The sequence below is a fragment of the Nannobrachium achirus genome, assembly GCF_963921795.1.
Source record: "Nannobrachium achirus genome assembly, chromosome: 7".
Classification (NCBI taxonomy): Eukaryota; Metazoa; Chordata; class Actinopteri; order Myctophiformes; family Myctophidae; genus Nannobrachium; species Nannobrachium achirus.
This window is the reverse complement of record NC_137816.1, coordinates 56,933,235-56,956,478: the sequence shown is the minus strand read 5'-3', so window position 1 is coordinate 56,956,478 and position 23,244 is coordinate 56,933,235. Positions and strand designations below refer to the sequence as shown.

The 23,244-nt window shown below is 43.8% G+C and overlaps 1 protein-coding gene across 1 annotated transcript in view; it reads right to left on the bottom strand.

Moving 5' to 3' along the window:
• Positions 1–2,640: 2,640 nt before the first annotated feature.
• Positions 2,641–23,244, bottom strand: part of chst8 (carbohydrate (N-acetylgalactosamine 4-0) sulfotransferase 8) — a gene marked incomplete at both ends in the record, with an annotated part of 289,700 nt that continues 269,096 nt past the window's right edge. Inside the window, 3 exons of the mRNA XM_080730337.1 lie at positions 2,641–3,327; positions 4,025–4,573; positions 7,517–7,554. Of these exons, the coding sequence (XP_080586463.1) occupies positions 2,641–3,327; positions 4,025–4,573; positions 7,517–7,554 (1,274 nt within the window). The remainder of the gene's footprint in view (positions 3,328–4,024; positions 4,574–7,516; positions 7,555–23,244) is intronic.

The window sequence follows — 23,244 nt, the reverse complement described above, 5'->3', positions numbered from 1 at the left end:
TGGCTGAAAATCTATATGGGAGTTTTTGCTCTTATATTCTAATGGTTATGTGTCATCCTTATTGATTGCAGAGAGAAATGGAGAGATATGTCCTCGTTAAGTTGTCCACAAAGGATCCCTGTTCAGAGGGACATTCAGCTGTGTGTGCATGCGTGTGTGTGCGTGTATGTGCACGTGTGAGTGAGTGTTTGTGTGTGTTGGCTGTCAGCCAGAACTACTACTTCTGTGAGGAAGATCCACAAAAATCATCATAGCAGCTCCACTCTCAATCCCACTCATTCACTGACATGCATGGTCTCTCTCTCTCTCTCTCTCTCTCTCTCTCTCTCTCTCTCTCTCTCTCTCTCTCTCTCTCTCTTTCTCTCTAGCTCGCTCTAAAAAAACCCTCAAAAAGGCAAATGCAGACAAATACACAGACGAGAAAGAGAGAGAGCGAAAGTGAGTGTGTGTGTGCGTGTGTACGTGCGTGCGTCAGTGTGTGTGCGCGTGCGTGTGCGTGTGCGTGTGTGTGTGTGTGTGTGTGTGTGTGTGTGTGTGTGTGTGTGTGTGTGTGTGTGTGTGTGTGTGTGTGTGTATCCCTTTATAACGAGGTACGGTGAGTGTGAGTGGAGATAATATAGCTTGCTTTTATAAATTTGGCATAAGGGAATACGTTATAACCATTGTGAGAAAGATGGTCGAGTGAAGTTTATCTGCGCCATCTCTGCAACTTTCTTCTCCTTTTTTAATTTTCAATTGTGGACTAGAATTGTCTAATAGCTCTTAAAAGTACACTTTTTTGATTTGATTGAAGTCAGTCATGTTTGTATGAGTAGGTGTAAAATTTTTCAATTGACGGCCATCTAATTTTTGAACAAGATTCTTTAGTTGTCCGTATATACTCTCATTATGGTATTACTCAATGAACAATGAATGACATCAAAAATGAATGGATATAGCCATATAGAAATACATATAAAAATATATATATTTTAGTCATCTGAATGCCCAATGTACAGTTTTACACATCAGTGTCAGAAAAAGCGCAAAAGACAGTGCTGTGTGGATATGATATTTATAAAGAGTAATGGGGTATTATTAACTGATGGTCAGATGAACCTACGGTGTCTGATTCAATAGATTGAGGTGGAAAGGTAGGGCTTTGTGAAGAAAAAAACGAATAGGGTAATAATACGTTTATATATATATGTTTGTTGTTAATGTGTAATGATGTTAGCCATATTGAACTCTATGTACTGTATCGGTCTCTCATTTACTGTCTCTCGTTGTCAAAGAGTAGAGTGAGAAGGAATGATTGTAATGCCAACAAGCATAAAGAAAGTCTGTTAGCATTGATAGTAGCCCTGGTTCAGAGTGTTCGGCTCTGCTCATATAGACAAAACTTACTACTTCACAAAAAAATTAAGCCTTTGTTTTTCGGTGACTAACGAAGCAGTTTAGTTTATTTTGACTAAAGACGGAGCCCTCGCAGGGCAGTGGATTTCTTTGTCTATGAGCAAAGCCTAGCACCTGGCAGGACGTTAGCGAGAACTCACTAACGCTCTGGACCAGGGCTATACTGATAGCAAGTTATCTGTATCCACAATCCAGATGACCCATGTCGACTGAAGGATGGTCATCTTGGTACAAAAGGCTACTGAGTGCAACAACACACTTATATACGGTATATAAATATAGTGTCTTCATTAGGTTACTGTTTATGCAGACTCGAAAACCACATTAATTATGTTTTTAGTTTGCACTGATATATATATATTGAGGTATATTGATGTCACAGCCATGGTTCAAATAGTAGATTATGCACACTTAGATTATGCACACAAGGAATAGTAAACCTTCAAAGTGACGTTTTTTCCCCCTATCAATTACTCATCCCGTGGAGACTTGAATTTGTGGATATTTTTGGGGTCTAAGCCAATAATTTGAGGAGACTCTTTGTGTCTCCATAGGGAAAAAAGCAGGCTCTTTGTGTCTCCAAAGGGAACCACTGTTGGTCATCAAATTATTGGCTTAGGAATGAGGAAAGAAATAATAATAATAATAAAAAAGAAAGAATATATATATATATATATATATATATATAAAACCATGAATTCAAGTCTCCATGCGTAGAGTAATCAATAGAAAAATATGTAATTTTTTAGGTGAACTATCCTTTAAAATTGTCAGTGGCCCAGGCCATTCAATGTATTTGTATGTGTAATACTACATACTGTAGACACTGTATAGGAGACTTGCACCTACTGTTTGGAAAAGGTATACATTATGCATTATACATAAAAGTCAGCATTTCAAAATGATACCTTGCCATGTCATCACACTAGAGACATTTAATTTCAGGACATTATTACAGTTACCGTAGATATGTACACAAACTTGCTCCCCTTTAACACACCTCACATTTAACGATAGATATTTAACTTGAACCATTGGACTTCAATTTTGTGACCAGATACTTGGGACATTGCCTCACCGGTAATTGCCTCACTGAATAATATTCCTATAATTGTGTAATTAATGTATTTATGTCCCCTGTGCAGGTTAGAATGGTGTCGTCATGAGGTGTAAATATGGTGGAATGTTGATGTTTTTTTTGTTTTGTTTGTCTTTTATCGAAGAAAAGTCTTCACAGTCTAGTTTTCAGTATAAATCTTTAAAAGGCTTGGAGTAGTTAAACATCAGATAGTCCATGTAGTAAAAGTCATAGATCCGCTGGCGCTCCCACGCGCTCACCTGCGCAAAGTACTCCTGCGTGAGGCGCGCGGAGGTGCGCTCGGCGCCAGGGTTCCTGTCCTTGAAATTGGGCAGCGTGAGGTTGCGCGGCGCGGCCGTCCGTCTGAGCAGGAAGTCGGACTCCTCCTGCATGTTCTCGAACTTGCCGATGAAGCCGTAGTCCAGCAAGCAGGGGCTGCACAGCGTGTTGGCCGGCTCCCAGTGGATGTCCATGCCCACGGGCCGGTGCACGTCCAGCAGGTAGCCCACAAACTCCTTGAAGCTGACGCCCGCGCCGGTGGCCAGCGCCTCCCGGGAGGCGTTGACGCGGTACTTCTTGATGATGGGCCTGCCAAACAGCGAGTGGTAGTAGTCGTTGGGGTTCTCGAACTTGTCGCGGTAGGCCGACACCAGCCGCTCCAGGGGCTCGCGCACGAACACCACCTTGGCGTAGGTCTCCAGGCGTTGCGCCATGCCCTCGCGGTCGAAGCTGTCCAGCCGTCGGAGGTGGTTGCCGTAGTGCACGGCGTCGTGTGCGATGCTCCGCGCGTCGGGCGCCTGGCCGGCCAGCACCATCAGGGTCCTCTTCCAGTTGGAGCAGCCCGCCTTGGGCACCTGGCAGCACAGGGGTGGGACAATGATCGTTAATATAGTTCATTGTGATTAAAAAACAACAACAACAAAAACACTCACAATAATCATATCGAAGAGATTTAAAGGGAAACTAGGCAAGTCTGTGTGTATACAAACACATTCCCTCCTCCCCCTCCCCTCCCCTCTCTGACAGGCATCAAACAGGTAGTTCATTGATTAGAGATCACTAGCGAGCACTTGACACTTTTATTGACACTTGACACTATTATGGCTGAGCGCATAACCCCTTTGAAGTTCAAAGGGAGCAATTAAGAGCTCTGGCCGAACTCCCCCCTCCCCTGACAGACTTGTCTGACCCTGCAAGGAATGATTGTCAACATAAACAGTGGAACAGAACCAAAATACAGCCAGAGGGATGTGTCTTTCTAACAAATGACCTGTTCCTGTAAGCTCACAACGCGTTGTGAGCTTGTAGATCGGCAATTTTTTTGCAAGCATTCCCCCCAGTATAGGGATGCTGGGGTTTTCAAGTGCTTAACAAAAGTGTCACGTTAACCTTCTAAGTATATTTTGATTGCCGCGATTAATATGGTTGATTGCAATGGACCAATCCCCAATCACATACACACCCATTGTAACTGTTACAATGGGTGTGTATGTGATTGGGGATTGGTCCATTGTTTTGGTGATTTTCACGTCCTACCGTTCCCTACTATACCTGGCAGTAGAGCAGCTTGTACTTGTCCTCCACGAAGATGTTGGCCACGTGCTGCTGCGTGATGGTCCGCGAGATGCTGCTCCTGTACTTGGCACACACCTCCTTCATCAGCCGCCGGCGGGCCTCCAGCACGCCCGAGAGCCTGCTCCAGCTCTCCGGCGGGATGGAGCCCGAGGCGGAGGAGGAAGAGGAGGAAGAGGAGGAGGAGGTGGAGGAGGAAGAGGAGACTGCCGGCGAGGAGGTGTTGTTGATGTTTTTGTTGGACGGCTGCTGCTGCATCAACAGCATGGGGCTGGTCTTCAGTAGCTTCCTGTGCTGCTTGGTGACGCGCAGGGTGCCCATGATGTGGTCGTGCGCCCCCTCGCCCCCCTCCCGGGAGCCGGGGGTGGCCGTCTGCTGCCGCCGGCTCCTCTCAAAGTCGGGGAACTGCATGGGAGGGATGGGGCTGGACACGAGGGACAGGCCCTCCTCGGCTGCCGTCCTCCGCCGCTCCCCCTCTGGGTGAGGCTGCGTCCTGGGACTGGCCTCTCGGTACTGAGTGGACAGCGTCTGGAGCACAGACCCATACAAGAGGCAATTAAACAGGCATGCACACACACATACAGTAGATATACAGTCGATCAGTCGGTGGTTCTCAAGCTTTTTCATCTCAAGGACTCCGTATTGTATTTGGCAGCCGACCCTCATCTGAAAATGTCTTGTATCAGGGACCCCATGCAGGAGAGAAGATGTACGTTAAAAAATATTCACAATATTCCAATCATTTTCAATATTTTTCAAAATCTTTCAAAAATGGCAGTTCTGCAATCCTGGAACCGCTCCATGGACCCCTGGGAGGTATTGAGAATATGTACAAATTATTTTTTTTTTATTTTAGATTGTATTCCTTCAATTTCCAAATGAATTGGGTCCTGCTTCCACTGAATAAACAGCATCAGTCTTGAAAACCCTGAGCATTCATTCACCCATCCAGACAGATTGTCCTGCAATTCACCAACAGACCACTTGGTGGCACTGTTTGTCTACCCCTCAACCATGCTCTACTGCTGATTGAAACTGAAACTCTTGCTTGTGCTTTATAACTCAAATGTCACGGCACTGCACAAATGACACCCGCGACCCATCCATAAACTGGAGCTGTAGCACAGTATAAATGTATTATAAACACTTAATGGGGAAATCTAAATTGGAGTCATCTACTGCCTGATGACACCCAGGGCCACCGCCCATCCTGACATTTTATTTCAATTAGAAGTCCTAATCGTGTAATAAAGCCAATGGACTGGATGTATCATTTCAGTTTTACAACAGGCGAGGTGATGAGACCATCGTGAATCTGGGCTCATCCCCACCCAGTCCCCTCCCTTCATTTAAGTCAGTCATTCTCTGGCCTTTTTAATTCCTCTGGTTGATCTACATTGAGGCCACAGACACCCAGATGATACCATTCTTATCTCCGTTGTATCCAGTGATGTAAAGTAGCTAAAGTACATTTAGTCAAATATTGTGCTTAAGTAACATTTTGAGGTATTTTTTATGCTTTACTGGAGTATTTGATCTTCTTCCTGAAGAAGATCCAAACCGATCGAAACGTTTTTAGGCCAAGGACCCCTTAGTCGAGAGAGAGAGATGAAGCAGGGACCCCCACTAACTTTTTATAGATTCCATATAGTTTAATTGTTTGACAGCACAATCATCAGTGTATTTTGCATTCATGTCAATTTGTGTTTTCAGATATTTAACCACTTGAACCCTCAATACTTAATAAACTTGACATTTCACTCTGTACTTCGTCTGCTCTTTTTTCCCCTCTACACACCAAACCTCTTGCCGAAAATAGCCTCGCAGCGTGAGCTTGTATATTTTTGACTAAAGTTCTCAGAATATGGACGCTAGGGTTCTCGTGGTTAAATAAGGATAAAAAAGTCACACAAAAATTTGGAGGACCCCCTGTAGTAACTCTGTAACTCCATAGGCGTCCCAGACCCCCTGTTGACATGCCCTCAACAGGGACGCTAGGTTGAAATGGGTTAAAAAACTGGACTGTGACCCCCACTTTGAAAAGCTGTGCTTTAGCACATTCATTGCTTCTCAAAGTGGGGTCCTTAGGGGGGTTCCAGGGGGTCCCCAGCAAAAGTAGGTAATGTAGCATCACAATTATTTCAACCAGTTTATCCATTTATACGTTGGCTGGTCCATGGAGCAAAAATAGTTTGAGGAACACCGGTTTAGCGTGATGCTTTGTGCTCGCTCTCTCTCTCTCTCTCTCTCTCTCTCTCTCTCTCTGAACACACAGATGCTATCAGACTGGGGCTGAGAGGTACAGCAGTCTGACAGCATGGGGACTGGATCAGTGACTGATAAGACACACAGCTTCTCACCGTGGGGGGGGGGGGGGGGGGCAGTTGGAAAGGAGAGAGGGGGAAAGTAGTTTTTCTTCTTCACCACTTTTCTTTACAGCCTCATCATAAGCCACGGCTAGCCTGGGATCACTATCATTTCCGGGTTTCTAATCGAGGTTGGAGCGGAATTACCTTTACGTCACCAGGCGGCCGGAACCACCGGCGCCGTGCTCCTCCAAAATGATTCCCCCAGTTGAAATTTGATTTCTGTTATTATGTACAATCTTTTACTAGCGAGAATAAAGTAATTGATTTGCATTATGTGGGGAACAAAAAAACAATGCGACGCCAATCGGAACTAGGGGTGTAACGATATAGTAACTGAATCGAAAAATCGATTTTAATTTGCAATGATCTACTTCTACTATATCGTTTGCAAAAGCAAAATATCGTACCGTTTTGGCTTTGTATCGTATCGTATTGTTTTAAAATGCGGTAATCGATATCAAATCGTTTTGCAATGCAAAAAATTGATTGTATGTATTTGTGCCTTGTATTTGGCAATTTTAAGAGGGAAAATGAAAAAGAGGGGTCTAATTACCTTTCCATTCCATATAGCTACTCTTGGTCTATCGATATATGTGTGTAATCGTCGCTGTGGTCAAGGTGGGTTTGTCCGTGTGTGTTGAAATATAATGTCCATGTATTTGCTAGATAAACACAGCGTTTACTTCCATAATAATAGATTTTTGACACGTTTTACACAGATTTCATTTCTTTGCTAAATAGTTACTATATCGATTTTTAAATCATTGAATCAAATCGTATCGTATCACCATGAATGAACCAATATTGTCCATGTATCGTATCGTTAACCATGTATCGTGACGCGTATCGTATCGCTGTTAAAATGTATCGTTACACCTCTAATCGGAACCAACCACCTTTTTTTTCTAACTCGGCTCGGTTTAGAACGAATACCAGGCTTTCCTCCACGGTGGGAAGTCTGGTGATGCGAGGGTACAGTAGGCAATGGTTATTTGGTGGTCCTTGGCATGGAAATGTTTGGGGGGACCCCTGTGTTAACCGATAAGGGGTGTTGTTGGCGATGTCTGATTTGGGGAGGATAAACGGAGCAAACAACACTCACCTCTCTGGACTGCCGTGGGGTGGCTCCAAGCTTCACTCCTGCACGGGGAAAGAGAAGGAGAGAGAGAGAGGGAAAATAAGCACTTTAAGTAAACACATTTTTTAGTTTACTGCTGTGCAGGAAAGGAGAAAAAAACATAGATGCAATTTAAGGCTTCCTATCAGCTAGCGTAGCCCACCACCACCACTGAACACTGAACACTGGCACTTCGTTTGATGCGCTGCTTGGTGCACAGGGGAGGACAGACAGGTAGCTCTATCTGCGTAATGAGCCGCCACAAGCATGGAAAAGTTGCTAAATGAGTTGTGCTGCCAGCGCTGGTATATAAGCACAGAGGGGGAGATAGGAAGGGATAGAAGCAGGAAGAGAGAGAGGGGAGAGACGGGGAGGAGAGGGGAGGGGTGCTGTTCTATTTATGGGGGAACGACAGCAAGTGAACGGTACCGACTTAAGACGGAGAGGGAGAGAGGAAGGAGATGGAGAGGAGCAGGCTCGTGCACACATAGACATCAAAGGGGGCTTGAGCCCCTGCCCTTTTATCCTTCTGTAAAAAAAAGTGCCCTCTCCAGACCATGAATGCAGATTTTACTATGGTGAACGAAATGCAAATGTCCTCGTTCCATGCCATATAGCTGAAGGCAGCGTTAAGGAGAATTGCCTTGTCCAAACTCTCCTGAACTTGAACGCAGCATCTTATGTTGAAATAATTGTCCTCTCTGTGTAGAAACCAAGCATTGAAAATAGCAGACCTCCAGGCTCACAACGCGTCGCAGCTGGTCGGCTATTTTCGATGCTTTCACCACAAGAGCCCTTTTAGAAATGTCAGCCCCTGCCTCTCTAACATTCTCTGCACGTCCCTGGAGAGGAGAGACAGGGAGTGAGAAAGAGCTGGTGCTGAAAAATAAAGATGAGAAGCCGCGGCCTACGGTCATTAGTGGTGGTGGAAGAGGAGAACCAGAGAGAGAGAGAGAGAGAGAGAGAGAGAGAGAGAGAGAGAGAGAGAGAGAGAGCTCCAGTGACAGATAGATTGGCTGCATGGGGTGGCGTGCGGCGGCAGCCTATCAGAGGACAGCGAGAGAGACGGCGGGTCTGAGGGGACTGAAGGACAGGTGGCGTGTTGCGCTCTGGACAGATGTTAGCCGGCAGGACAGGCCAGATGTGTGTGTTTAGTGCTCTGTCTCCCAGCTGCTGGACATCTTCCCCACCCCACTCCCCCCACCACCACAACCAACCAACCAACCAACCAACCGTCTCCCCGTGCCCCGGTATCCCCCATGGACCCCCAGCCGCTACCCCGCCCCGACCCCCACCACATCCCCACTGATGTGTAATCAGAGTGACAGGCTGGAAGCTATGGGGCTCGGCGGCCCCGCTGATGGCGGCAGGCCGTCTGAGTGGGCCTGTCACTTCCAATTTGAGGCGGGAATTGATAGGGAAACCTGGAGAGATGGGGGTGTGGGGGGGGGGGGGGGATGGATTGAGGGAGGGGTGGAAGTGGTCGGAGCAGACGCTATAGCATACATGGGCAACAGGCGGCCCGGGGGCCACATGCGGCCCCCACCTTCACTTAATGCGGCCCGAAGGTTAATATCGGAATACTGATATATTATTGATTTCAGCTGTTATAATTCTAAACATGCAAAACTGACCCGCTTTAACTACTTCAGTCTATTAGTAGTTGAATGACTAGTAATAAAATGTCGTATTTTTTTTGTGTCCAATGTATTTGTATTTAAGTTCATACACACGGGTGACTAACAGGTAATTTTGACTGATTTTGAGATCGCAAAGTGCAATAACTCTCCCCGTGAAGGTCTCAGAAATTTCCCCTTCCATGACTTTTCCTAAATACTCAAGACATTATGTTCTTGATTTTTACCCTTTTCTCTCAAGTACCCCCTGTAGTACCTCTGAGTACCCCTAGGGCGGGGGTCAGCAACCCGCGGCTCTAGACTAGAGCCACATGCGGCTCTTTAGTGCCGGCGCCGCCCTAGTGGCTCCCTGGAGCTTTTTCAAAAATGTATGAAAATGGAAAAAATATATTTTTTGTTTTAATATGGTTTCTGTAGGAGGACAAACATGACACAAACAGTCTTAACACTTTCCAATGCTGTAAAAATGTATAGAATAAATATTACATTTCAACATTTCTGTTGACAAAGATTTGCGTCAAAGCCTGCGACACACATTTCTTTCAGGTGTGGTGCCAGGCAGGTGGCTGCTGCAAACAAACCAGCGGATGTGTGATGGACTGATGGGCCATGGATCCCAAATCTGATTTCTTTATTGTATTTCTATAATTTCATCAATGCAACGAAACATGATACATTAATATTGTAATGGAAGTTAAACTTAAAGAACCATCATACAGCAGAGTAGTCACATGGTGCGTCATTCTCTCCAGCAGGGAAAATAAACATTTAATCATGAATGCTCATTATGTATTTGTAGCCTACTTTAGTACTCAGTCATTTTGATAGTAGGCTAATATAGCTAATATAGACACTTACAGCATGTGTTGCCTTCATTATAAGGATTTTTTACGGCTCCTGACAGATTTGTTTTTAGTTTTTTTGGTCCAATATGGCTCTTTCAACATTTTGGGTTGCCGACCCCTGCCCTAGGGGTAAACGTACCCCCATTTGGGAAACACTGGCTTATAAAACACAGCAGCGCAGTGGGAGGGGAGACACTGTACCAGTCGTGATATGTTGTACCCTGTTCGGTAGCACTTTACAATAATGACCTGTTATAAATCATTTATAAACATTTATAAGCAGTTTATAGATGAGTAATAAACATGAACAAACTGTTTATTGACATGTGTAAATGTTTAACTAAACATTTATAACTGTTTTAAACATCATTTACATGTTATTAGTAAGGTATTAGTAAGTAGTAAACTAATCATGAATAAACCATTTATATACATTTGTAAATGCTTACTAAATCATTTATAACCAATGCTAAAATTCACATAATGTGTAGGTAGGAATGCATTTACAAATGTCTGTTAAGGTGACCTCCATGTGTTGTTCATGTTTAATATACGCTTTGTAGATGTTATCAAGAGCCCTAATGTAAAGTGAAGGCTATTCATTGCGACCGTGAGGTCGCAAGTTACTATACAAACCTCCACCGGATGTCCGTCACGTCACGTCACGTCACGTCACGTCACGTCACGTCACGTCACGTCACGTCACGTCACGTCACATCACGCCACACTTTTGGCCCTACTCTTATCTCTGGCACCGTTGCCCCTATCCATGCCAAACTTTGCACACACTCCTTGGCTGCCAAACCACAACCTCCACCCCTGATTTCTCACATGCCCCTCTTCTAGCGCCACCATGAGGTTGATTATCTCCTTACTGGTTATTTATATCTGTCTGTTAATGTGGCCTCCTTGTTTGTTCATGGTTATGCTTTGTAAAACATTCCTTAAATAGTAGATGTTATCAAGAGCCCAAATGTAAAGTGAAGACTTCATTATTTACAACTGTCTGTTAATGTGGCCTCCATGTTTGTTCATGTTTAGCAGTTTGGCAAGTTTGGCATGGATAGGGGAAACGGTGCCGGAGATAAGAGTAGGGCCAAAAGTGTGACGTGACGTGACGTGACGTGATGTGACGTGACGGACAGACTGACGGAGGGACTGACAGACAGCCGGGGGAGGTTTTCATAGTAACTTGCAACCTGATGGTCGCAATGAATAGTCTTCACTTTACATTAGGGCTCTTGATAACATCTACAAAGCGTATATTAAACATGAACAACACATGGAGGTCACCTTAACAGACATTTGTAAATGCATTCCTACCTACACATTATGTGAATTTTAGCATTGGTTATAAATGATTTAGTAAGCATTTACAAATGTATATAAATGGTTTATTCATGATTAGTTTACTACTTACTAATACCTTACTAATAACATGTAAATGATGTTTAAAACAGTTATAAATGTTTTGTTAAACATTTACAAATGTCAATAAACAGTTTGTTCATGTTTATTACTCATCTATAAACTGCTTATAAATGTTTATAAATGATTTATAACAGGTCATTATTGTAAAGTGCTACCAAATGTTCTTTTTAGATTAGCATGCACAGAGAGCTGTGTGTGTTCGGTAACGGTTCTGTCTGGCTCTTTCTAACATGTAGAGTTTTTTTCCTCTCTCCCTCCCGATTCCTTCGTTCGAGTGGCGGAGACATGAGGAGGGAGGGAGGGAGGAAGGGTGGGTGGGTGTCGCACGGGCGGCATGCAGTGGCACTTGACATTTTCTAATCTTGTTCGGAGGCTCGCTCCTGCACCATTTGATCTCCTAACCCTAATGATAGCCTGTGTAGGAACGTGAACCTTTCGATGTCGGTTTCCATTGGGTGAAAAAAAAAAAACGCATGAATATTTATCACGACACATCGCAGGTCGCCACGGAACCCTGGGAAAGAAACACGTGTCCCTACAACGTACAACGGCAGCGATAGCCTCACTCTCTCTCTCTCAGCGGTGTAATGTTATGATGCCGCACATCCCACTATCTCCCTCCCTCCCACGCAGCGCTGCGCTGCTAGGCCCCGCCCTTCTCCGTCAAGATACATTGCTTTGATATTGATCCAGAAAACCCCCATCGAGGTGGTAATTGAAATCTCCACTCTAATTAGAGTTTTTTCTCCCCTATTTTAGGAGTTTGAAGATGTTGTCACAGACGATAGGTGACTGTTGTTAAAGGGGCCCCACCATGCTTTTCAAAATATTTATTTTATATAAATGTTGGTCCATAATACCGTTTTATACAGGTTTTAGCCTATACAACCACTTCGACATTTAAATTTCATGTTCTGTCTGTCTCTAATTCCATGCCATTTCAGATGCAATACCAAAATGCCCTTTGTTGGCAACGGGGCGCTGTCTTTGGGCTAAAATTGGAACGATACAGAGAAGATTAGCATGGTACCACGATGAGAACCATGTAGAGTCAATCCAATTCAAGCTAATTTTAGTACCACTTTACCTCATGGTTCCAGCTCATAGTCTCAATAGAATATAGACTCCCAAAAAGTACCGCCCCCTTCTCGAGGGGGCCCACTAGGAAATGGGCCCCTTTGTGACATAAAGAAGGGCTTGTGACATAAACAAGGGCTCAATTTCCAAAGAGTACCGTTCAGACACACCCATTCAGAAAATCACTGAAATGGAAGGCAAGGCTTAGAGTTTATGAATGGGTTTTTTGGGGGTTGGAAGAAACACAGGGTAGACCAAAAAACTAAAAAAAAATGTAAAATTTGAAATTCATGGTGGGGCCCCTTTAATACTGTGTAGCGATAGATAGGCCTGTTTGATCAGAGTCCTTAGGGCAGTTGCCCGTTGTCAGAGTAATATACTTACTCCTGCATATTATGTGGATGTTTGTCCTCTGCATTTAGTACAGGGGAGCGGTTAGGACAAGCGTCTTGCTCAGGGACACCTCGACACATTGCTGAGGGCCTGGAATCGAACCTGGGAGCTTTGGATTTCCCAGGAGGGCCTAGTGGGATGCAAGTCTATGACGTCAGTATACTGGCACATCAAGATTCTCCATATTTGGGAGGAAAAAAAGACGGAGTCAGTCACAGTCATCGCCTTGCGTGAATTATGGGCATCGCTTTCTGCTGTCAGTCATCCTATTCATTTTAAGTGATCCCTGTCAGTCAACAAAATAGTCTAGTAACACAACCTGACAGAAATCAGAAAGGGTTACGTATGTCTGCCAGCTGTCTACTTATCCTACAAGATCTCCCTCACACAGCTGATTCAAATTAATGATGAATTTCTCTTGACACTTGCTCTTAGCAGTAGCCTAAATACTGTACTTTATTTCATTCTGATTTAACAGCAGCCTAACGACTTCTGTCCTGTGTGTCATTCTGACTGGCTGCTGTTGTGACACCTGAATCCCTGGACATTTTGGGGGTGAACTACTCCTTTAATGCTATGTTGATTAATTGAATACTTTTTGTGTTATCCTTTTAGCCTTAATGTCTGGACTGTACCTTGTGCTGTTACATTTCTGACGTACATTTTTTGAAGTATTCAATCAATGAATCTTCACCAATCTAAAAACACAAGTACAAAATTACATTACAAAACTAGTTACAGCTACAGTACTGTAGGATTAGCATTTGCCTCGATCTGAAAGAATGCTATTTCTCTCTTCTTTTTTAAAGTGAAACAAAGTGACCTCTGATGTAATCAGTCCTTTTTCTATTTCTCGACAGACAATAATTCCCAAGTAATGTAATGAGATGAAACTGAATCTAATTTTGTTTCGTTTTTCGTAAACATCATTTATCTCTGTAGTGCGTGTTTGGTCACGGCTAATATTTGTTCTTTGATTGCAATTTCACAGTCAGTCAATTCCATTCAGGGTAAGTATTAATGCTATTGATTTTCACTGTTGTGTTGTGATGCAGAGATGAATTGTTAACAGAGGTTTAATCTCTCTGGGCTCTGGTACAAGGTCTTGTTGTTGTTGTTTTTTTTGGCACCAGCATAAGCACCTCGCAAATTTTCTCATGCTAAGCCATTAACTCTTTCTCAGCCACGGGGAGCCACTTAATATTAAAACCGGATTAAACCGTACTTCTTCTGTACTTAAATTAGCCGACCGGAACTTTCCGTACTAGGTCATTAAAACCGAAATAAATTATAATGATAAAAAAACAAACAATCGGGAGCTCTTCTCCATCTCTTCTTCGACTGATCTAAAAGGATCATTCTCTCAACCCTCTGAACCGGAAGTACTTCTCGTAGCTTTCAGCCAGCATAGCCACAGTCCCGTCCACTTTCATTGTAGGAGGAGGCGTTAGCATAGCATCTGTCTGTGATGTTTTCAATCAAAAAAAAGTTGACATGGGCGCTTCATACGGAGTGGATTACATTTGATTACCTCGATGTGCACGGATCGTGCACGCGAATTGCACAGGGGGAAGATGCCTCCGGCAAAATCCCCACTATATGCCAATGCAGATCGAGACACTTGCTGGTGAGTTTACAACGGGGGATCGAAAAAAAAGAAGAAAAAAAAAGAACGGTGCCATCCAAGAAGGACGGGGGGCGCGCTGATGCTCATAATCAAAATATTATGTCTCAGATGATAATACAATAATATAAATTTCCGGCTAGTCCACAGACAAGCCATTCTGGCCAGGCTGGGAAAGTGTTAAGACGCTAAGACCTGAGACTGATTCTACAAATACCTTCTAAATCAATCGTTCTCAAACTGTTGTGTGCTTGTAGATCAGCTATTTTCACTCTTGTCTTGTGCAACAGTCTTGTATGATGAATTAAGCAGAGCTTTATTGCGAGAAAAAAAAAAGAAACTTGGAGACACAAGGTTTCTGCCTGACAGTGACGATAACATAGCTAATATCTAAAATGACACAGCTTTCCTGGTGTGACTAGTTTAACACCTGTATAATAATAGTCCAAACTCCTATAAATACCATACCACAATAAAAAAATACCATTCAGAGAGAGAGAGAGAGAGAGAGAGAGAGAGAGAGAGAGAGATAGAGAGAGAGTATGTTGTGCTTTGTTTTGCAGGCATGCTGGTTGGTAATTTAGCTGACACTAGAACGTGACTGAACAGTGGAATTGACTCATTGACCTTGTCCTCAGACGGCCCTGGGTCCTTGAGCATCCTCTCCTCTCCTCCTAGGCTGACAAAGACCTCTGAATATTCATACTGTCAGTGTTAGTGTGTGTGTGTGTGTGTGTGTGTGTGTGTGTGTGTGTGTGTGTGTGTGTGTGTGTGTGTGTGTGTGTGTGTGTGTGCGTGTGTGCGCGTGCGCGCGTGCGTGCGTGTGTGTGTGTGTGTGAGTTTGTCTATACTCTATAGCTATACTTATGGGGACTAAACGCATGTTCACACAGTCACCTGCAGGGGACCTCTGACAGTGTGGGGACAAAATAGTAGGTCACCACAACGGTTAGGGTTAGGCTTAGGGTTAGGGGTTAGGTTTAGGGATAGAGGTTAGGGTAAGGCCACAGGACTTGCATAAAACTTAATGGAAGTCTATGTAATGTCCCTACAAGTGATAAATATATAGTGTGTGTGTGTGTGTGTGTGTGTGTGTGTGTGTGTGTGTGTGTGTGTGTGTAGCTTGAAAGGGTCCACACATCATTATAGCGCATCTTCAATGCCAACACACATCAAACACACTTTGCAGTAAAGTACTTAAATACTGTAGCGTACTGGGCGGCAGTGGCTCAGGGGTAGAGTTGCCGTCTTAGAACACGGAAGGTTCCTGAAGGGTTTCCAGTTTGATCCCAGGCTCCCCCACAGAAGCCTGGCCGCACTCCCTCGGACTTCCTACTGGGTCCCCTCAGCCAATCGTCTATTCCCGTACTTCGCCGTAATTTATGAAATTAATCATAATTTTTTGAAAAATACAGTCGCAGGTCGTGCTCTGTCTCTTTAAGAGATGTTGTGCAATCGGATCACGTCAGAAACGTGATGACGTCATCGGCTGGCTCTGCCACTGGCTCCACGAGCGGCCATTACGTTCCCCTTCACTGTGTGTGCTGCAGCCTGGTTTAGCCCATCCCCCCTAGTATACCGACCAGACGACAGGCGAAATCAAGGCTTCGGAATGAGTGGAATACATGGAATTAGATCGATGTGCGTGCGACGAGGACGTAATGTACTTTCGAACGCTGTTTTTTCTCGCGGATTACCCCATCTCGCTCCATGCAAATGAACGGCAGAAATACAGCCAGCAGCAGCTTCTAAGTAAGTGGCCGCCCAAACACGTAGTGTGTGCACGTCCTGCTGGCTTGCACTGAACGACCCGCGCGCGTTGTTTATCATTTGGTGTGTTTGTTTTTTAAAATATGTTTATAAATAAAACGCTGATTGCACGGCAGTACCGGGGTTCAGGGGGTTCTGCCGCGGCTTAGAAGGTGTTAATGTTGAAGAGTCCTTGAGCAAGACTCTGAACCCCTAGTTGCTCCCACGTGAGCAGGTTTGTGTGTGAATGGGTGAATGTAATGCACAATCTCTGCAAAGTGCCTTGGATAAGGCAATACATAAATGCACCATTTACTTAAAGGAGCTATAGTCAACTTTTTCTTGAAAAACGGATGCTAAATTAAAAATAATGTTCGAAAATATTTTATAAAAAAAATATGCTTCAAATATGTGTTTCTGTTCTAAAATAATCATTTTGACCATTGTCGGGCCGACACTTTGTTTACATCCAATCAATCCATATAAAAGAATAGACTAGGATGTAAACAAAGTGTCAGCCTGACAACGGCCAAAATGATTATTTATTACTATTTTACGCTTTTTGTGGACATTTTTGAACAGAAACACATATATGAAGCATATTTTTTTATAAAATATTTTCGAAACATTATTTTTGTTATATACGGCGCCCCGGATCGGACATCAGGTAGAAAAAAAAAAAATGCTTATTTCGTGGGGACGAATTAGTATTTCGTGCGGACAAATTAGTATTTTGTGCGGACAAATTAGTATTTCGTGCGGACGAATTAGTATTTTGTGCGGACAAATTAGTATTTCGTGCGGACGAATTAGTATTTCGTGCGGACGAATTAGTAAATCTATTTGTCCGCACGAAATACTAATTCGTCCGCACTAAATACTAATTCGTCCGCACGAAATACTAATTCGTCCGCATGAAATACTAATCCGTCCGCACAAAATACTAATTCGTCCGCACGAAATATTAATTCGTCCGCACGAAATACTAATTCGTCCGCACGAAATAAGCATTTTTTTTTTCTCTACCTGATGTCCGATCCGGGGCTCCGTAGGGGTTATAGCATCCGTTTTTCAAGAAAAAGTTGACTATAGCTCCTTTAACCCTTAAGTTCTGTTCAGATTCACTGCACCTTCGTTCTGTTCGGGTCATTTTGACCCGGGGGATATTTGATTTAAAAAAACAACACTAATATACATTTTAACTTAACAAATCATCATCATACATTGACTTTGTCTCAATTCCAAACAATTCATAATATGATATAAATGGTAAATGTTTGCATTTATGCTTTGCTATATCACATTAAATATTGAAAGAGCTAGCGTTTTTACTGATAGCTGAAATTCATGTATAATAAGAGCTGAACACATATGTGAACATGGGAACACACATTAATGTCACATATGAATGTACACTTGTACGTATACACTAGGAAGCACATACTTCACAAACACAGAGTGTGTGTGTGTGTGTGTGTGTGTGTGTGTGCGTGCGTGCGTGCGTGCGTGCGTGCGTATGCTGTTTTATCAGAGAGGAAAATGCTCCTGAACAGAGGTATTATGCTCTTAAAGCCTGGTCACAGAGTTCTTGTATTGGGAGATTTGCTGGGGGTGGAATTCCTGCTGGGGGTGGAGTTGGGGCTGGATGGGTGTGGGGTGGGGTGGGGTGGGGTGGGGGGAGGGAGGGAGGGAGGGAGGAGATGCTGAGGGAACGTCGTATACAAGGAGTTTGATGGCTGATGTCTGACAGCGAGAGCGGAGGACCGGAGATAGGCAATTGATTGCTGTGGGCTGATGGCTTACTGCTGGCACAGAGCCTCCTAAAAGGCTATATCTATAATACGTGTTGAAATACTGTCACCCTGCCACTGTTTACATGACGACTTGCAGCCAGGCACTGGAGATTTTTTTTTCAGGCTGACTTTTTAGTCTGAATGCTAGCTAGAAGCATTGACAGCGTTCCACACCTAAAGACAAGTCTTTGTAAGAGAACTTAACGTATAGAACCAGGATTTCGGCGGGAAGAAAAGATGGGTAAAAATAGTTGGGGGACATTTTCTTATAACCACCTCCCTAAGCTTGTGGCTCAGGAGTAGAGTGGCCGATAGAGCGGCTGGATGGGAACGGCAAGGTTCCCGGTTCGATCCCGGAATCGAAGTGTCCTTAAGCAAGACTCTGAACCCTTAATCACTCCCGATTAACCCTTGCATCCCTATTTTGAAATCCCTATTTTAAAATAGCAGATCCACAAGCGAGGTTTGGTGTAGAGGGAAACAAGACCAGACTAGGTTTAAGTGGTTAAATACACATTAACATCAATAGTGCTGTCAAACAAGCCTACAAAACTATGTATGAAATCGATACTGTATATAATTGCCTGCATTGTCTGTGGTGATACACAGTACACACTGTACAGATTATCTCTATCTCAACCACTTGAACCTACAGTAGTAAAAATCACACCTATATTGTGAAGTGAGCGGTACAATTTATGAGTTAGTTTCATTAGAAGAGGGGCATGTGAGAAATCAGGGCGGAGGTTGTGGTTTGCCAGCCAAGGAATGTGTGTGCAAAGTTTGGGATGGATAGGGGCAACAGTAGTAGGAACAAAAGTGTGATGTGATGTGATGTGATGTGATGTGATGTGATGTGATGTGACGTGACGTGACGTGACGTGACGGACATACTGACGGAGGGACTGACTGACTGACAGACAGCCGGTGGAGGTTGTCATAGTAACTGTGCGACCTGACGGTCACAACAATAGGTTTTGCATCAACGGTTGGGGCATGCAGGGACAGTTTGTGTATTTCTGGACCACAATTCTTATAAGAAGATTCTAAGATGACCCAATGTTATTCTCCATAAAGAAATGATTTGAACGAGTGAACTTCGGTACTCTATAGTACAGCTAGCCTCATTCAGAGCCTGCACCCACGCTCCATAAACTAAATAATAACAATAAAATACACTTCCTGAACTTGCATAATCCAATCTCAAGGACTTGTGTTGAGAGCTGAAAAAAAGGGTCTGGCTCTGTGTGTGTGTGTGTGTGTGTGTGTGTGTGTGTGTGTGTGTGTGTGTGTGTGTGTGTGTGTGTGTGTAGGGGTGACTGTGTGCGTGCACTTGCGTGCGCGTTCTCTGACGAGATCAATGGCTGTGTAGCATCTAAATAAGATGTGTGCCAATTAAAAGCTCCCCACGTCTTCAGTCCTATTGCCACTAATTCACTTAACCCCCTGGATCTGTGCTGACGCCTCAGAGCATTTGTTTACACGTCTCCGCTCCCCGTGAGCCACCACGCCCCTCTCCCTCTGCTTTCTCTGCATGATATTAAAACATCCAACCAAACACCTCCACACACACACACACACACACACACACACACATGCGCTCGCTCACAGCTTCGCCCTCCGTTTCCATGGAAATGTTGGCGTCTCCTAACCTTGAAGGTAACCTGTGTGGAGTGTTGAGATGGAGGAACGGGGGAAGTAAACAGACTGTGTAAGAAACACATCTGGTACAAAGCTAATAGCACAGCCTTCCTTCCCTTTACACAAAGACTATTTAGTTGCTGTCGGACAAAGAAAAACGTGTATCTCAAAATGTTAACCTTTTTTCTGACAAAATAATGCCCTTGTTTGTCGTGTATGAATGTCACCAAAAGCAGCGAAAATAACAGATCTACAAGCTCACAACGCGTGTAGATCAGCACATGACTTTTTATTTTTTTCACCCGACAGAAGACAATATATTTGTTCATGTCTCCTCCTGTCCGTTGGCTCCTCATCATAACAAATACAAATACATTTTATGATTTTCCACTCTTGGTAACTACTAACAAGGTCACCGTTTGTGCACTGTTGTAAAGTAAAGCACAGCCAAGAACTGCTGCAATGGCAGCCAACCCAGATTTTATCCCTAGTTCTTCTTTGGCAAGAAATTGATGGAGAAAAGAAAAAAAAAATCACTTAAACTCAGAGAGCTAATATGCTTATGCTTATCACCATTAGAAGTGGAGCGTTAAGACGTTCCTGGTTAGATCACTTGTGAAAACAGACTTTCATAAAGAGCATAGTGCTTATACAGTACGCAGTGCTTGGAATGTTTTGTTTTGTTTTTATCTCTTCCATCGTGTTATGTTGTTTTGTTTTGCCATTGTCCTCCTGAAATATTTACGCTTATCTTGTTTTGCAAAGCAGGCCGTGGCCTTGTTTTGTTATGCGTTTCATGCGGAAATATAGTCCAAAGGGTGAAGAATCATCTCGTGCAATGTTGAAGAAATACTAAAATTTGCTTTTGTGGTTGTACTGTATGTGGAACATTCATATCAGTGTCAGTAGAACAAAATACATCCCGACTTGCATCCTGTTACACCTTTATTTGTCAGCACTGATAATTTTTGTAATTTATTTTTGTAATGTAATTTATTGTGAGCTTACCATGCATTTACATAAATTAATATGAAGATGGATAATAACCTGGAAGAAGAATATGATTTCTATTACCAAAAACAAAGCCAAATAAATCCCCCCAAAATAAGCCTGAATGAAAAGCATGGAGCATGTTATTACCGTGCATGGGTTTTTAGTCACGTCTCGGCAACAGCTTCTTCTTGCCTACTGTCATTATTAGAACGCCTCCTCACAGCTTATTTTATGGTGACACACAAAACAAGAAGACTCAAACCCCTCACAAGGCTTCTTTTGGGCCATTTTTGAAAGCAAAATCTACTTTAAACCAGTGGTCCCTAATTTAGGCATGGTGGCTCAGAGGTAGAGTGGCCGGTAGAGCGGCTGGATGTGAACCGGCGGTAGGTTCCCAGTTCAATCCCGGTCTCCCCCAGAGTTAGTGTCCTTGTGCAAGACTCTGAACCCCTAGTTGCTCCCGGTGTGCAGGTTGGTGCCTTGCATGGTTACTCTGCCATTGTATGAATGTGTGTGTGAATGGGTGAATGTAATGCACAATCTATGTACAGTAAAGCGCTTTGGATTAAAAGCGCTATATAAATTTACCATTTATGTGCACACATATCAAAAGGGACTTGAGCCCCTGCCTTTTTACCCGTCTGTAAAAAACTGCCCTCTCCAGGCCATGAATGCAGCATTTGCTACGGGGAAAGAAACACTTATGCCCCCCCTCTTCATGCCGTACCCAAAGACAGCATTTAGGAGAATTGCCTTTTTCCGAACTCTCCTGAACTTGAACGCAGCATTTTTAGCATTTTGTCCTCTGTGTAGAATGTCAATGTCGCACTCCGCATATCCAGTAGCTAAAGAGTGACGACCAAGTATAAAATAATGGGTTATAAAATAAGTGGTTAAGCTCTGCACTTGATGTTGACAATACTGTTAACATTCACAGCAACTCACGTGGACACAACAATAAATGGTGCCATTGTTAACGCGGCAGCTACCATTGGTCCCACATAACAACCCCCTTCGCCATTGCATGCTCAGGAGTCTATCTGGTCCCATAGTTGTGGCATGTTTAGTGTGCGTCGGCCAGTGCCCTGTCGCCGGGCAAGAGTTACGAGCTAAACCAATGTGCTATTGCGACCGTAGGGAGCAAATTTACTATAGAAACCTGCAGCAGTTGTGTCACGAAACGCAGTTGTGTCACGCTTCCCTGAAACGGTTACGCTGGAGACAACTGCTCAGTCACACACACACACACACACACACACACACACACACACACACACACACACACACACACACACACACACACACACACACACACACACACACACACACACACACACACACACATTGCTGCGTGACATGGCGGTCGCTACTCGCGTTGGCGTGTTACTTGTTTATCTACCAGTAAGACTCCCTAATCGGGAGATAAGCGACCGTTGGTCGCTTATCTCCACAAATAGGCCAAAAGTTTGTTTTACCAATTATTACACTCTATGTGAACATTTACATCAACAAATCCCAAGTACTATGCAGAACGACCCATTTCAAGTTTTTAATGTACAACAATATTTAGAAAATAGGTCTACAAGCTCACAATGCTACGCATTGTCCTCGTCCCTTATATTCCCATAGGTTATATGGAGATCTCAGTGTTTGTCAGTCCTTGTTCATTTATGCCCATATATGGACATCTCTATATCTACTGTAACAGTCCTTGTCCCTTTATGCCCATATATGGAGATCTCTTAACTGTAAGTCCTTGTCCCTTTTATGCCCATATGGATATTCCTGATGTCATCAGTATATGAACATATATGGGCTTTCTGATATGCCCATATATGGAGATCTCTTAACTGTAAGCCCTTGTCCCTTTTATGCCCATATATGGATATCCCTGATGTCATCCGTATATGCCCATATATGGGCTTTCTAATATGCCCATATATGGAGATCTCTGTATCTCCATATATGGGTATAAAAGGATACTTCAGGTCTGACATCAGGTTTGTTTATATTGGGTTGCTAGGTTTGACATCACAAACTCCATGGGCCATCTGACCTAGAAATCTATATTTGGGCATAGATGACTCATCGTGACCTCATCATGATTTCAATCGCTATAAAAGGACTCTCAGTGACATACACTCTCCACAGATAAAGCAGATAACCTACGCATCACACAAAGTCTGCTCTTCCCTGGTGAGAATTGCCCCTTTATATAGGGCTTGTTTGTGTATTGTATGACATCACGCCACATCATCAGCTGTGGACTCTGTGATGTCAGAGTGATGTCAGACTGATGCGTCACACGTCGACCGCACGTGTGACGTGCGGTCGATCGCACGTGTGACGTGCGGTCGACCGCACGTGTGACCGACGGACGGCCGGTGGAGGTTTTCATAGTAAACTGCTCCCTGACGGTCGCAATTATCCTATGGTGAGCAGATTTAATGTGCTGGTAGTGGGGGTTGGATGTACCGCGCGGCTCCGCTTCCCCCCTCCTCCTCCTCCTCCTGTGAATTCCAACTAATAA